Source organism: Pogona vitticeps, chromosome 5, assembly GCF_051106095.1.
Source record: "Pogona vitticeps strain Pit_001003342236 chromosome 5, PviZW2.1, whole genome shotgun sequence".
Taxonomy (NCBI): Eukaryota; Metazoa; Chordata; class Lepidosauria; order Squamata; family Agamidae; genus Pogona; species Pogona vitticeps.
The window spans coordinates 44,235,129-44,250,998 of NC_135787.1; the positions used below are offsets into that span (position 1 = coordinate 44,235,129).

General features: G+C 36.2%; 1 protein-coding gene across 4 annotated transcripts in view; it reads right to left on the reverse strand.

The window, feature by feature from the left end:
* Window positions 1-15,870, reverse strand: part of LRBA (LPS responsive beige-like anchor protein) — a 456,729-nt gene that overhangs the window by 293,407 nt on the left and 147,452 nt on the right. For all 4 annotated transcript variants that reach the window (XM_078394767.1, XM_078394766.1, XM_078394768.1 and 1 more), the window contains exons 34-35: window positions 8,320-8,384; window positions 1,365-1,473 (exon numbers count right to left, since the gene is read on the reverse strand). In XM_078394767.1, coding sequence (XP_078250893.1) covers window positions 1,365-1,473; window positions 8,320-8,384 — 174 coding nt within the window. The remainder of the gene's footprint in view (window positions 1-1,364; window positions 1,474-8,319; window positions 8,385-15,870) is intronic.

The window sequence follows — 15,870 nt, forward strand, 5'->3', positions numbered from 1 at the left end:
CAATAGTGTTAGCTTTAACTCAGTGGTGTTCTATGGATCAGATATAAAATTTGTATATGCCTGAAAAAACTGCTGGAGAGTAAATTTATAGAAAGGTCATCCTGAACTACATAGTGTTTTTAATTTTATCAAGTAGTTAAAATCTCTTGAGAAAAAAAAAGGTTGAAAGAAAGAACATAAGCCAAACTAAGGACAGTTGGGCACAATATGCTTGAAATCCTACATATGAAAGGATTAAGGAATCATACTGGTAAGGTTATAGTTCACCAGATCCATTTGTAATGCTGTGTCAGAAAGGATAATGCGATCATAGAATGCATGAAGAAGGAAATAATTTATGTGTGCATACCAACAATTGTGTGTGTGACATGAGTTAGATTACTATAAGAATGCAAGAGAGCAAACAGTGCAGTAAGATATGATTCATATTTGACCAAAAGATACTGTGCAAAGCAGTAATGGGCTTGGATATAAAAGTGTAAAAACTGCTGGAACTAAAATCTAATTTACTAAATCCATTTTTTTATGAAAAGGAAGGCAAAGGGAACTTTTAACTGTGTAAGCTATTTCATGGAAGAAGAATGCTAGAAGTTAGTTAACACAAGATATTCATGTGTAAAAGTCAGTTATGAAAGACCATTTCATTACTGTTGATTTGTAATCCTCAATAGCAAAAAGCACTATAAAAATACTATTATATGTAACCACAAGCTCACTGACCATGGTATTGAATGGCAGAATTTATCTGTTGTACTGGATTATCTCATGGTACAAACTCATGTTAATCAACTTGCATGAGTTCAGGAGGAATTATGTTGCACAGTACCGAGCCTTGATTCCCAACAGTGAATGATAAACATGAGAGGACATCATATGTGTCCTGTGGGTTATGCTACTGATATTTAATGTAAACAGCAATGACTTTCAAGCCTGTGACTGTGCTGCAAATGTAGACCACAAGGTTCTACAACTGGAGTACAGCACAAGGTGAAGTCCAAAAAGTAAATTTTTCTTCCCATGAATTTTATAAGATGGGTTTAAACAAGCAGATTCACAACAAATGCCAATACTGTATGATGTTAAACATAATCACAAATACTTCAGCAAACTTACCTGTACCCCTGCAAAACTAAAATAAAACAAAAACAAAATATAATATCCCTAAAGTATCAAACCTGAGTAAAAAATAAGGAAGAACAAAAAATAGTTACAGAATTTAACAGTGCTGGTTGCTAAGTAATGTGGACAAGGTATTAAAAATGAAACTTTATATACAAATAAAAATGGCTCTATTTTAAAAATGATATATAATTCCAATAGGTACCAATCAAGGTCCAGTGCTCTTTGCCAGAACAAATATTTACCTCAAATTCAGCATGCCTGTGGATATCTTCAGCTCTTTGTCTGCTTAAGATAAATTCCGCTTCATTTGCTACTCTCACCAGATGATCCTTCATTGTTTGACTCAACAATCTGCAAACAAAAGGTAATCAGGACAAATCAGTAGATACAGATATGAAAAAATAAAAGTTGTCAAGCATTTTCAGATGAAGCACACTGATGCCCAGATATAGTAACATGATCCAGGAAAAGAAGTTTACACAAGCGCAAGTCACTCTTCCACTCAGAGATCCCACATTTCACTGATTTATATACATTAACTAACAGGAAGAGTAGCTACTTCCATTGTAGTGAACTGTGAGAATCAAACAATTTTTTTTCCTAGACTGAAATAGGCATGATTCTTTGCACCAAGCACAATTTGGAGTGTAACCAAATAGTAAAGGTAAAGGTTCCCCTTGACATTTAGTCCAGTTGTGTCCAACTCTAGGGCACGGTCCTCGTCCCCGTTTCCAAGCCATGGAGCCAGACAGTTTCCATGGTCGTGTGGCCAGCGTGACTAGACACGGAACACCGTTACCTTCCCACCGTGGTGGTACCTATTTATCTACTTGCATTTGCATGCTTTGGAACTGCTAGGTTGGCAGGAGCTGGGACAAGGAATGGGAGCTCACTCCATTGTGTGGATTCGATCTTACAACTGCTGGTCTTCTGACCTTGCAGCACAGAAGCTTCCGCAGTTTAACCCGCAGTGCCACCATGTCCCTCCAAATACTATATGCATTATAATTATTCACCCATGCCAAATGAATTCAGCAGTATTTTCTTATTCTCCTTCAAGAAGACAGAGATCTTCATGGCTATAGTGATTTTGGATGCAGTGCCTCTGAAGCATCATATTTTACTATATCTAAACCAGTTTCCCAGGTTTTTCAAAAAATAAGCTCTTCCTCCTGAATTTCTTTCCCATTTCTTTCACTTTGAATATCCAACTGTAACAATCTGTAACAGCTGTAATAATTTTGATGTTTCATTATATGGCAAAATATTCTAGATTTCATGAGTTTTATGATTACTTGTTCTTTAATTATTTGTCTTAGTACTCATTGGTCACTCCTTAGTCCAGGAAACAGTGTTCTGCAATTAATCCACATTTCAAATGCTCATATCTTTTTCACAATTGCCTTTGTTAAAGTCAATTACCCTATGCCATACAGAAGAAACAATGCATAGCTATATGCACTATACATTCCGAAAGCAAATTTTCAGTTTTTCTTGCATATTACATTCTTAGGCTATCCCAGACATCTTTTTTGTCATTTTTTTATTTTATGTTTTCACTGTTCATTCAGTCAAACTCCAAGGGTCTTCCTTAAATTTGTCAATATGCTTTATACTTTTGCTTTGGAGCTTCAACTGCATTTCTTGGCTTGCTTTTTATGGATTACCATGAGTTTGGTTTTCTTAGCATTCATTTTCAAACAGAATTCATTTCTTATTCTATTGACTTTAATGAGTAACCTAAGCAAACTATTTAAAAATGTCAGTAATACTGTGTAGTGTATACTACTGATAACTTCTCCCTTGACAATAAGGCTATAATTTAAATCAGCAAATACTTCTAAAATAATGTTCTTAGACTACAAATCAAAAAGCAGTGACAAAAGTATACATATATCTTATCAATCTTCATATCTCTATGCCATCTGTCACCTGTCCATCAAGTTTCACTGTAGCTTTTAATGCCATTACTGATTGCCAATTATATAAATATCTCTTAAATTGTGATAATCGCCTAATATCTCTTTAATAATAACACTATCACTATGTTTCAGTAAGTAGTCAATAAAGCAAGCATACATATCCATGTTCCAGAGGAGGTAACACATTAGTTGCTATTATTTTTACTGCTATTCATTACTCTAATAGCATTACTTTTTAACAGCAACAGAATTATCTGTTGAAAGATTACTTTTTAGTGTAATGGGTAATGCCATTGGCTATTATTTTTAACCATTGGAAGTGTGCTTTATCATTGTTATTCACTGCATTATCATTATGTATTCTGCTGCAATAATCCAACTGTGTCAGCTCATTGACTCTATCTAATCTAAGAGGCAGAAGATACAATAAATTCATGTTTATTTTCTCCTGCATTACAAAAACTATTTTCAAGGTGCTATGCTGGGAGTATATGTGTATACTCCCATATGTGTTGCAGCCAGTGTGGTGCACTACTTCTGCAACTGAACAAGCCACAAAGAAATTATCCCATCTGTCCATACATTAATGGGTAGCGCAGTAAGTTTTTTTAAAAATAAAATTCTAAGCTCTGCTATGTTTATGTCAGAGTATTTTAAATACATACAAGCAAAATAGCTGGTTTTTCTGCCGTGCATTATTTTTGAAAAACTATAATCAAATAGCTCATCAAGCATACTGTTCTTTAATCACTGGCATTTTCTTTTTGAAGTAATATAACAAAGGTTGATATCCACAGTTTACCAATGATTCCTGTTCTGTAAATTCTGACTGAAAGGATTCACTCACTTTAATAGTTTTTTTCAAGATTAATAGTTCTGCAGAAACTGAATCTAGGAATTTAGTGGGATTTTTTTCCAGATTAAATCTATAAGTAAAGGTAAAGGTTCCCCTTGACATTTAGTCCAGTTGTGTCTGACTCTAGGGTGCGGTGCTCATCCCCATTTCCAAGTCATAGAGCTAGCGTTTGTCCGAAGACAGTTTCCGTGGTCATGTGGCCAGCGCGACTAGACATGGAACGCCATTATCTTCCCACCATGGTGATATCTATTTATCTACTCACATTTACATGCTTTTTATCTGCTAAGTTGGCAGGAGCTGGGACAAGCAGCAGGAACTCACTCCGTCACATGGATTCAATCTTGCGAATGCTGGTCTTTTGACCTTGCCGCAGAGAGGCTTCTGCGGTTTAACCCGCAGCACCACCGTGTCCCTTGATTAAATCTATATTTCTGGTCTAATATTGACATTTGGTAAATAAATTGTTAGTCTGTTATCTTCAGACAGCTATTTAATATTCCCACACTATGATTTTGTTTAGTATCAAGTTTAGATAATTATTACTATCCCTCAGTAGGGGGTATTGTTTTTTCAATAGACACCTAGAGAGCTTGTGGTCAGAATCCAATTAACAGAAAGGTCCCACTTACAGATGACATAAAGTGGCAGTTAATTAATAAACTTAGCAAAAAGAAAACAAAATGAAGCAATGTGCACTTATTATAGGCGAAAAGAATAAAACAAATGGATGGGGTTTAAGAAATCATAGCAGTGGAAGTGCCAATGCTTAGTCTCCATCGTAAGCAGCTACAGCGTTTTCTCCCTTTTCTGAACGTGCTAGTAGGGAAAATACTGTAGGGAATTTAGAGCATTGGAAATAATAATATTCAGACTTCTAATTTGAAATCCTTGGGATGTCTCTAATCCAGAAAAAGCAAAAAAACAAACCTATTTTAATACAGTGGTGCCCCACTTGACGATTACCTTCTTAGACAAGGAAATTGCTTAACGATGAGTATTTTGCGATCGCTACATGACAATCAAAACAGCTGATCGTTGGGTTTCAAAATGGCCATCTGCTGTTTCAAAATGGCTCCCCGCTGTGTTTAGGAAGGCTTTTTCGCTTTACAGGCACCAGAAAATGGCAGCCCTATGGAGGATCTTCGCTGGACAATGAGGTATTTCGCCCATTGGAACGCACTGAACCGGTTTTCAATGCATTTCAGTGGGTTTTTTACTTTCGCTTGACGACGATTTCGTTCTACAGCGATTTTGCTGGAATGGATTATCCTCGTCAAGCGAGGCACCACTACAGTGCTATGCATTAGACTAAATTATTATTCCCTCCAATGAACAATGTATTGGATATATTCGATTTAATTGCTATTTTACATCAGAATTTTGCATATATTCCTGAGCACCCAGTAGGTCAATACGTTATTTATAAATATGTGAAACTAATCTTAACAATAGGGACATGGTGGTGCTGCGGATTAAACCGCAGAAGCCTCTGTGCTACAAGGTCAGAAGACCAGCAGTCGTAAGATTGAATCCATGTGACCACGGAAAACTATCTTCGGAAAAACACTGGCACTATGGCTTGGAAATGGGGATGAGCGCTGTGCCCTAGAGTCATACATGACTGGACTAAATGTCAAGGGGAATCTGTACCTTTACCTAATCTTAACAAAATTCTGTACACAACATGCAACACTAATATACAATTTTTAAATGTTTACACCAGGAATACTAAAATTCTGTTATAGATAAAATTACTTAATCTTACACTGTACATTACTAAGTTTCGGGGCTATTAGTTACACATTTTAATTTGCAATTACTGCCTTCGGAGAGATAGTATAAAAATATTTTAAATAAACAATAAAGCAGGTAATGATTTACTACAATGGATCTAGTCCAAATGCTAACCCATTGAAGAAGCAAGGCTAAACTACATTTAACCAAAAAAAAAGAAAAGAAAAGAAAAAGAAGCATTTTGTCCAAATGTTTAGCAACATGAAAGGGAGATAGCTGTCTCCTTGGAGGCATTATTCCTCTGCACTTGCTTATATTAGCTGCTAACCTCTGCAACATGACTTCACAATATAGCAATTCTAATTTTTTTAACAGATGAGATTTTTGCTTTACCTTGTAGAAAACATTTGTAAAACCAAGGGGGGTTAATATCTTTCAACCTTATATGTATATAGAAACTGCACGACAATATGTAACTGGCTATGTCTTGTATTTTACTATCTCCAGAGATTAATTTGAACCATAGTTTGGCCATGGAATTTGTGCAGAGTACTTAATCTCAGACATCTAAAATTAGGGACAAAAAACCTCATAGTTCATAGAGTTTAGCTTACTGTTTCAATCTAAGCATTAGAACTCTAATTTTAGAAATTCTGTCTAGGCATACTCTGCAACTCACAACAATGATCTTCGACCTGTTACCTCTTAACTCCATACTGTAGCTCCTTAATGTACTTTTAAGTTAAAAATACCACTAAACAAACACAATTGCTCAAGCAGTATTTTTTAACACACATTACAAAAAGCTTATAAGGTGTAAAATGCTTTCAGCAATGACAGAACATTTATTCTTTTAATGTACACCATGATCACATTATCCTTTTAGCATGCCTCTGTAGTGTAGCAATATACTCTTATCTGTTAATTTCTTAACTTGAGTACTGAAAACTTGAGAAGATATTGTCCCCAATATTGCTACTATCTACTGTCACATCTGTTCCCACCTAGTTAATTTTTAATAACAGTTCAATTTAAAAAGAAAACTAGAATTAAGGTTGAAAAATCTTTAAACGATTTACCATTTTTTAATGTGATCCAGAAAAGTAGATTTAAACTAGAAGGAACTTTTTTTTGTCATGAGCAGGTAACAATGGCAAACTATAGGGCTTTACTTTTGAAAAGCAATTTGAGGAAGAAAGCTAGAGTTTACAACTGATATAAGATTATTACTGCAATATTAATCGGTACAGATGGAGGGCAGTACATAAGTTCTGATCCTGTAGAGACTACTTTGGCTTAAATGCAGTTTAATTTTCATGGTGTGATCAGGTAGGGATGAGGCTGCAACCTCTGGTAAAACATGGTTCGGATGGGTTTCTAGCCCTCTGAAGCAGATTTTGCCATCACTTACAATGGATTTCTCTTCGAAGTAATCATGGACAATGAAGGCCACATTTTATACAATTCTGTCACAGCAACTTATTGAGAGCAATTACATCACTTCTTTAAGGTGAGCACATGCTTTATTTGTTTTGTGTAATTAGCTTTACTACTTAGTGGGATATTATCATTACTGGGTGTTGCTTTTACTCCATATTAGTGTCGGAGTGGGGATAATTCTAACTAATGACACCACATTCACATTTTGTCACTTTCTATAATAGTCATTCTTAGACCCAATGACAGGGGACTGAATTAGATGCACAATGTGTAAAATTTTCTATATGTGTTTAGGTAAACATCTATCTCATTTGATTGATTGATTGATTGATTGATTGATTGATTGATTGATTGATTGATTGATTTGATTTGATTTGATTTGACTTGACTTGATTTGTATCCCGCCCATCTGGTCTATGCGACCACTCTGAGCAGCTATCTTAACATTTCCAAAATAGCAAATTAAAGGTAAACATTAAAAATAAAAGTGTGTATTCTTCAAGTTCACAGTTCAGTGCTGACAATTATTTTATAGTGTAAATCTGTGAAGGACAGTGTTATATTTTACTGAATTCAAAAGACTAAGCAAGTGTGCTTCTTTTAGGCTTCTTCTCAAATACTCTACCTAAATCCCTTTTTAAAAAACAGGCTTTAAACAAATCTGTATATCCAAATATCTATTGATTTCTGCAGCTTTTCTTCTAAAGCCCTAAAACTTTTTTTAATACTTAAAGCAAATTTTGAAAATTTCTCAGTTATCAAAAATCACAGTTTTATTTTTGGGCTGTTGATCTGAGATCCTCTGTAATGTGAGACTCATCAGGTGAAACACAGGAACCCAGACTGAATTATGATCAGCCAAGTAGGTTAAGAGACCCTAGGTATGCTGAAAAGAGGAGGTGATTGATCCTTCAACCTTATATGTATATAGAAAATACACATAACTACTAAATAACTACACTAACCAAATTGTAAGTTTTATAGGCTGCTGTACACACACCATCTCATTATGACTACTTTAAAAAGGGCAAAATTCCAGAAAAGAATAGTGAATGATCCATGATGATTTAAGAGCAGAATCAGGTCTACAGCTTTTGCTATTTAAAAGAGTATACAGAATACTATATATGAAAGAAAACATACATTAGCAAATCCAGAATGACTGACTTGCAAGTTCTTCATAAATGAACAACAACGTAATGGTAATAATAGGCAGAGTGAAAGTAGACACTAGAGAGTTACCTTCCTTCATTGACAAGCTCAATGAAAGCTAGGCCTGCATTCTTCTGTATTGAATTCTGCCATTCCTGAAATACAAACATGACAAAACAGATGAAATTGGGAGATTCAAAACACATTTAAAAACCAACTCAAGTTAACTCAATTAAACCAATTAATTAACAGTAAGCTGATTACATTAAAAACAACAGCAAGTAAGAAATACTAAATGTGCTGCTACCATGTTTCCCCGAAAATAAGACAGGGTCTTATATTAATTTTTGCTCCAAAAAAAATATTAGGGCTTATTTTCAGGGGATGTTTTATTTATTTTTTCATGTACAACAATCTACATTTATTCAAATACAGTCATGTAATCATTCGGTTGCTGCAGCCAAGAGTGGTCCTGACCTGACCAGATAGGGGGGATATAAAATAAACAAATAAATAAATAAATAAATATAAATATAAATATAAATATAAATATAAATATAAATATAAATATAAATATAAATATAAATAATAATAATAATAATAATAATAATAATAATAATAATAATAATAATAATAATAATAATAATAATAATAATAATAATAATAATAATAATAATAATAATAATAATAATAATAATGTTGAAGGGCGGGGTTTCACTTAACTAGGGCTTAATTTTGTGGTAGGGCTTATATTACAAGCATCCTGAAAAATCCTACTAGGGCTTATTTTCAGGTTAGATCTTATTTTTGGAGAAACAGGGTAATTAATAAAGACACTAACTTTAACTGAGTTCATAAACATAGCTTTAACAAAAGGATGTGCTTTATTGGTAATATACATGTACATACAACCTTTAACTGATCATAAGGTACCTCAGCCAACTCAGCTTATAGGAATGGCCATCCGATAGACAGCTGTGGTTGGACCCATACATCCTTTCATCATCTCTGCTGTTACCACAGTAACAGTATGAAGTAAGTGAAAGGTATTACCTACAACAGGATGCTAAGCAGCTGTCATGGCATCTTCTATAGACACTTTCCCCTTTGTTTGTCAACACTTTACATACAGACAACTAACTTTAGAAACATACTTTATTAGGTAATTTTAGATGCGTACTCTACTGGTACAAAGCTTTTGGTTGTTTTCTGCTATCTTAACACTAAATCACATAACAATAAAGCAGTAAATTATAATGTATTTACATTGCTACATGTTTTAGAATGACATTAATGTCAAAAGCAGCTGTTGAACCCGCCCAAATGCTGTTCTTTCATCATGGCTCTTTACTGGTTTTAGCATTCTTTCACAAAATTTGGCAAAGGTAAATGTCTACAAAGATGAACAATTTTTTTTCTAAATGACATGCTTGTGTCTACAAACAATGGCTTTCACCTTGAATCACACCAGTACTTCAAAACTTAATTACTTAAGATAGAAGTTGCCAAAACTAAAAAGAAAAGGAAAAAAAACATTTATCATGGCTCTATTCAACTGTATTTCATAGACAATTATCAAAGAATAATGGCATTAGTCTAAACAAATTTTTATCAGCCACAAATGAATGTTCCCCTAGGCATACTTTAATAGTCAGGGGAAAGAGAACAGAGAATGTAACAGCCATTGTCTTTCATGTTTAATTCAGTGTTTCAACACTGCACATATACCCTGTACTGCAATTACACTCACAGAGCTGACTGCATTGTTATGTCAAGATCTTAGTTATTCTTCTCCCTAAGGTGCGGATGAAAACATGTTAAAAGCCTCAAAGTCAACCACTAATGCAGCTGAATAACTCCAGGACACATTTCAGCACTTTTCAAATGCAAGGACTGCAAGAAGAGATCGACCAAGTCAATAATTTCATACCTGCTATAAGCTGAACTTAATTGACCACCATTTCCGATGTCTATAAAATGTTTATTGTCTAGAAAGCATACTTCTAATGTACATAGCCATAATGGACTCTGAAATCTATAGCATATCTATAATAAATACTTAAGAACAGGAAGAAAAAAACCATGTATCTGCTAAGTAGCAGTACACACCAAATCCTAAAACATGCATTTAACTTGAGTAGGGGAGAACTGGAGCAATGGGTGGATAATAAACAGATTTAGACCTGGAGAATGTGTTCTCCAACTCAGGATCCTTGAGGTTAATTCCAGGAATCCAGAGTTGAAAGCTGTAAAAAGACAGACAGCAGAAAGTACTGATCACTTGATAGAGACAGGTAGAAGGTTGTGAATCTGCTATTTATACCAGGCCTGTTCTATCCAGAGACATAATATTTCCTGACAATTGCACAACTCAACACTGCACTCATCTGTTATTTTTGGTTGAAGTAGGCTGAACTTTTAGACATAAAATCATATAATTTTTACAAATTAGAAGGGATCTCAAAAGTAATCCAGTCCAACCACTTGCTATGCAAGTGACGAAATCTTGTAATTATGACACCCCTGAAAGAAGGTCATTCATATCCTACTTTGCAGAAAAAGAGAATACATCACTGCCATCAGTACAGTACTTGTAACTTTAACCTCTTGAAAAATTTCCAGCAACAGGATGCCAGGCACTCATTATGCTAGGTCCCAGCTATAAAGCCCTTGCCAACTGTTGTGACATTACATCCTTGATCAACATCACTTGCATTTCTCAGTTAGAAATAATCCTAAAATAAATCAAGATATATTTATGAGATTTACACCATACCTTTCAACTGGATTCAGCTAATTATCTGGGCTGTATGAATTTGAGGTACTACATTTCTTCAATCTAGGCTTGAGCCATCCACAGGCATTGTATTCTGTGGAGGTAGTCAGTATCACAACCTTGTACAGGCAAATAAATATACTGTATACTGTTGGTGTCCAGCAGATTCCCTTTTCTCCCCCTCATCAGAGAAGAAGCTTCTCCCAGTTGTGCTTCAGACTACAATATGTTCACTTCCAAATCCAGATTTTCAAGCTCTACCAAGAGATCTTAGGTAACCAGTGTGAAGAATACCTCCCTCAATCTGTAATTCGGATAAAAGGTATCTGGTATCCCAATCCAACCCCAACCCATAAAATACTCCTCCGTTTGCCCTTAATTATGCATTTTGGAAGTGATCTGAGGTAGAAAAGCTATTAAACCAGTGTTAAGGCACGAATAGACAAAGTATAAAGATCTGGAGGTCATTTCAGCCTTTCCAAGTCCTTGAACAACTGCACACTATACCTGCCATCTCTGTCTCTGAAAGGTTTTTGCCACATGTATGCTCTAAGGCAGTGTGTATGTGTATGTATGACAAACAGACCCTTTGGGAGAGAAAGAAGCCTGTATTTTCTGAGAAGGAATGACTTTATCCCATTGAAAATGCATTTTTCTGCAAACATGGCGGGGGCGGGGTCACAGGTTACTTGACTATTATAAAAGAAAGTCACCACTCCAAAATGTTGGGAACTGCAATTTGCCATGTAAATACATCACCAGGCCGTTTTAGCCCTTAATAGAACTTGCTTAGAAAACAGGCCAGCTTTAATAATAATCATGGGCCATCAAGTTAATTGTGACTCATGGCGACCTTTTTCAGAATTTTCCAGGTGGAGAATACTCAAAGTGGTTTACCATTACCATCTGGGGATGCCCTTGGACTGGAAAACTTGCCCAAGGCCACACAGGCTAGCTCTATTTTCAGGAGAAACCTTGGGAATCAACTCTCAACCCTAGCTCCACAGCCAGATACCTAAACCACTGAGCTATCCAGGTGGTGAATTTCACTCCCTAACTGGCATTGTATGCAATTTTTCCCCCACTGGGTTCTGGGGAGGCCTATGGATTCAACATTGGAGAACATGAAACCCATAGGCTCCACTGTGCCTAATGGTGGTTTAGAAGAAAGTTTCACCTTCAAACAGTATGTTAACTTCTTAAAATTTAACTCTACATGAGAGCTGAATCTTTGAAGTCCCTCCTCCCACATTACATTTGAGCACTACTTTACACAAGGATTTGAGGAATCAATGTAGACGCTTTTTATACTGATAATAAATTTATAAGGCAATCAATTAAAATAAATGTTGAACTGGTATGACAATCTACACATGTTACTCTGAGGAAACAGCACGGAGCTGCGTTTAGTCAATGCACATTCTCGCCCTGATCTATAGAAATTTTATTTCAAAACAAAGGTGATAAAAACTTGCTCAGACTTTTCCTATCTACAAGTTTGCAGCAGATGATCATCATTAAGCTCCTATCAAGCTTTTACACACTGAGTTGTACAAATGTGTTCTATTAGTACATGGCCTGACTATTTGGCAACTTCAGTTCTCAAGACAAATGGCAGCTACTGCCCTCTGAGGTCTGAAGTCAAGTCTTTTGGGAATCTCAAAGCCCAAATGAAAAGAGAGAGAGAGAGAGAGAGAGAGAGAGAGAGAGAGAGAGAAGGCCTGTTCATTAGAGTCTGCTCCAGGCTAAAACTTTCAAGGCTGCCATTAGTACTATATAAGAGCTAATTATTTTTATAAGACTTTAAAACTACAGAACATGTCCAGATGTAAGCAGTATGAATTACATTTCTGTTACATTTACATGCCTATTGCTTTTTTCCTTTGGTTTAGTCAAAATGCTCTCGTTAACATAACGGGAACCCAACTTTTCTGTTAACATTTTACTACTAATATCAAAGCATTAACATTTTTACCAATATAAAAAAAAGCTCTGTTATGTTGCACTTTACTTGAAACAGAAGTGATAATACATACACGTGCATATGCACGCATGACGACATGTATGCTTACTGGAGATAGAGAGCAGTGTTGTTTGATCAATATATATGGGAAAATAGTGTGAGGATTAGGAGTAATACTGGTTTTAAAAAAAAAGACATGGACATCCTGGGTATATTCATCCCTGCCTAATGACAAAGCAAGTAAAGAAATACTGAAAATGGTACTAAGAAACAATTCACTGCAGAGGACTGTGTAGTGGTAATAGATAAATCCATTCATTCTAAACCAAAATGAGGCTTTAATCCAAATTATTGATCAGTAACCAGTTATTTTAAAAAAACTGCATTAACAAAGTGCATACAAAACATTTACTAGAATCATAAGCTTCCAGATGTTCTTTTAGAGAAGACTATAATAATTTTACCCCTTATAGGAAAAAACTGAAAATAACTATACCAACTCAGAGAAAGGAAAATGCAAAGAAAACAGATTGAGAATGATTTATATGAACACACAGTGCTGAAGTTAATTACAACTAACCCAATAAAATAGAGCCTTTATTATTGTACAGCAAGTAATAGCCTTAGACACAGAAAGCAGAGCTCTCTCTGTTCTTTTTTGCATGCTCACTCCCATAGCACACTACATTAAGAATTAAATAAGTTGTAAATATGCCATACAGAAACAGCAGTTTTTAACTAAAAGCAGAAGACTCCCCTGCTGTTTAACCATTCAGTGTATTCCACTCTTGAGCAGACTTCCTATAAACTGGTGTTATATTGTTGTGTTGTAAATACCTGAAATTACCTTATAATGAGAATTTAATTTCAATACTTAAAGGGAGAATTCATTTCACAACAAACTTCTATATACATTTAAACTATAAGTTAGTAGTTTATCTTTCAAAAGAAATATGCATGAGTTTCACAGCACTAAGCTATCTGTTGAAAACAATTGCATGTTTTGAATGTTAACTTTATTCATTCCAGGTAAACTTTTCCTGAAAGACATACAGTTCACATTACGTGCATTAAACATACAGTACATACAATCAGGCCCATTGGTCAATATATTTCATGATTTTTGCAACCTAGTGGTAGCACAAAATACTCAGAAAACAAAACTGGGCAACAAACTTGTATACCCTCCTCTTTGAGCAAACAGTCACAGAACATACTGAACATACTCTGGGACCTTGTTACATCATCATATATACTTGGAGCAGAACTGTTAAGGAAAAGCAGACAAACAGGATTATTCCATTGCTTCCGCTGAGAGACTAGCCACCATGGCATGCCCGTAAAGTCACTCAGGCCAGCAATTCCTGCTGATTGGCAAGATCTTTTGGACTTCAAATCCCTGAATCCCAGGCCACTGTTTGTGCTGGTTGAGATTTCTGGGAGTTGAAACCCAAAACATCTAGAGGGTTAACCATAAACCTATGCAGTTATGCCAGCAAGATACAGAGCAAAGGGAGAGAACCAGAACTATTCTACCACTATTGCTGGGTAGATCAACTGTCTTTGTCCCCCTTCTAATTATCTGAAAGCAGATATTCCAGGAGGATACCCGAACTGTTTCTGTGGGACAGCACTGTATGAGAATTGCAGCTTGAGTTTGCTGTTCTTCCCAGTCTCTTCTTCCTAGTGTATCTTGTCTTATCCAGCACTTACCAGGGGATCATCTTACCATGCAACAAGTTGAAGCAATCAGCTTATAATAGAGCCAGAAGTGGGAAGGAACAACAGCCAATGCCTCCAGTTTTTTTCTGTCTAAATCAGTGGTTCTTAACGTGGGCAATAATGCCCCCCAGGGGGCGATTTCATTTTTCAGGGGGGCGGTAGAATGAAAAGGGGCGGTGTGGGGGCGAAAGAACAGAAGGGGGGTGGTAGGGGGCGCTGGAGCGAGCCAAACCTGTGAAGGTGACTGCAGCTGCAGTGCTGGCAGTAGATCCGGTGCTGCTGCCGCCGCCAGATGATCCAGCTCTTTCTACCTGCCACGTCCCGCCTTTTTCCTTTAGGGGAGCACTGAGTGTGGATCGGGTGGAAGGAAAGGGTCTCTTGGGTCCTCATCCTTGCCCCGTGAAGCACTGCCTCACACCCGGGTGGGGAAGGAGACTAGGTAGGTAGGTAGGTAGGTAGGTAGGTAGGTAGGTAGGTAGGTAGGTAGGTAGGTAGGTAGGTAGGTAGGTAGGTAGGTAGGTAGGTAGGTAGGTAGGTAGGTAGGTAAGATATCATCACCTCAGGGAGGGGAGCGATGATAACTTCCTCAATGGCTCAAGGGGGCGTTTCTTTCAAAAAGGTTAAGAACCACTGGTCTAAATGGATACTATTTGGAACCTTCTATTTATTGTCTGGCTGCAGGACACTATCAAACATACTGCCACCTTGCCAACACTCCAGCTATGTGTAAATGAATAAAAGTCTGGTAATATGCATTTTAAATTGAGCTCTGGCAACTCCAAATCATGCATACTCGAACTTCACAGAGTGTGAGAGTTATCAGATGCCACAACCTTGCACCTGACCCAATGTCTTGTTAGTGCACAAGACACTGTCCGGCATTATGCATAGCACCTGACGTAATAATGAACTGGACTATGAATCTGCCATGAAGGGCATATGTGAAAAAAGGATCTCAAACAGCTTCAAAGTTAACAACTTGTCAAAAAGAAAATCTATGACAACCAAATTGGTCAACTCTTTGCCCAGCTCAGGAAGCTTGGTATGAAAAATAACACCTTTAACTGCACACATATTGACTACCACCAGGGAAAAAATAGGGGTGAGGTTCGTGAAATATAAATTAACATAGCATTATCAGCCACAGACTTAAATCTTCAATTAAAATTTTCTTATTCTT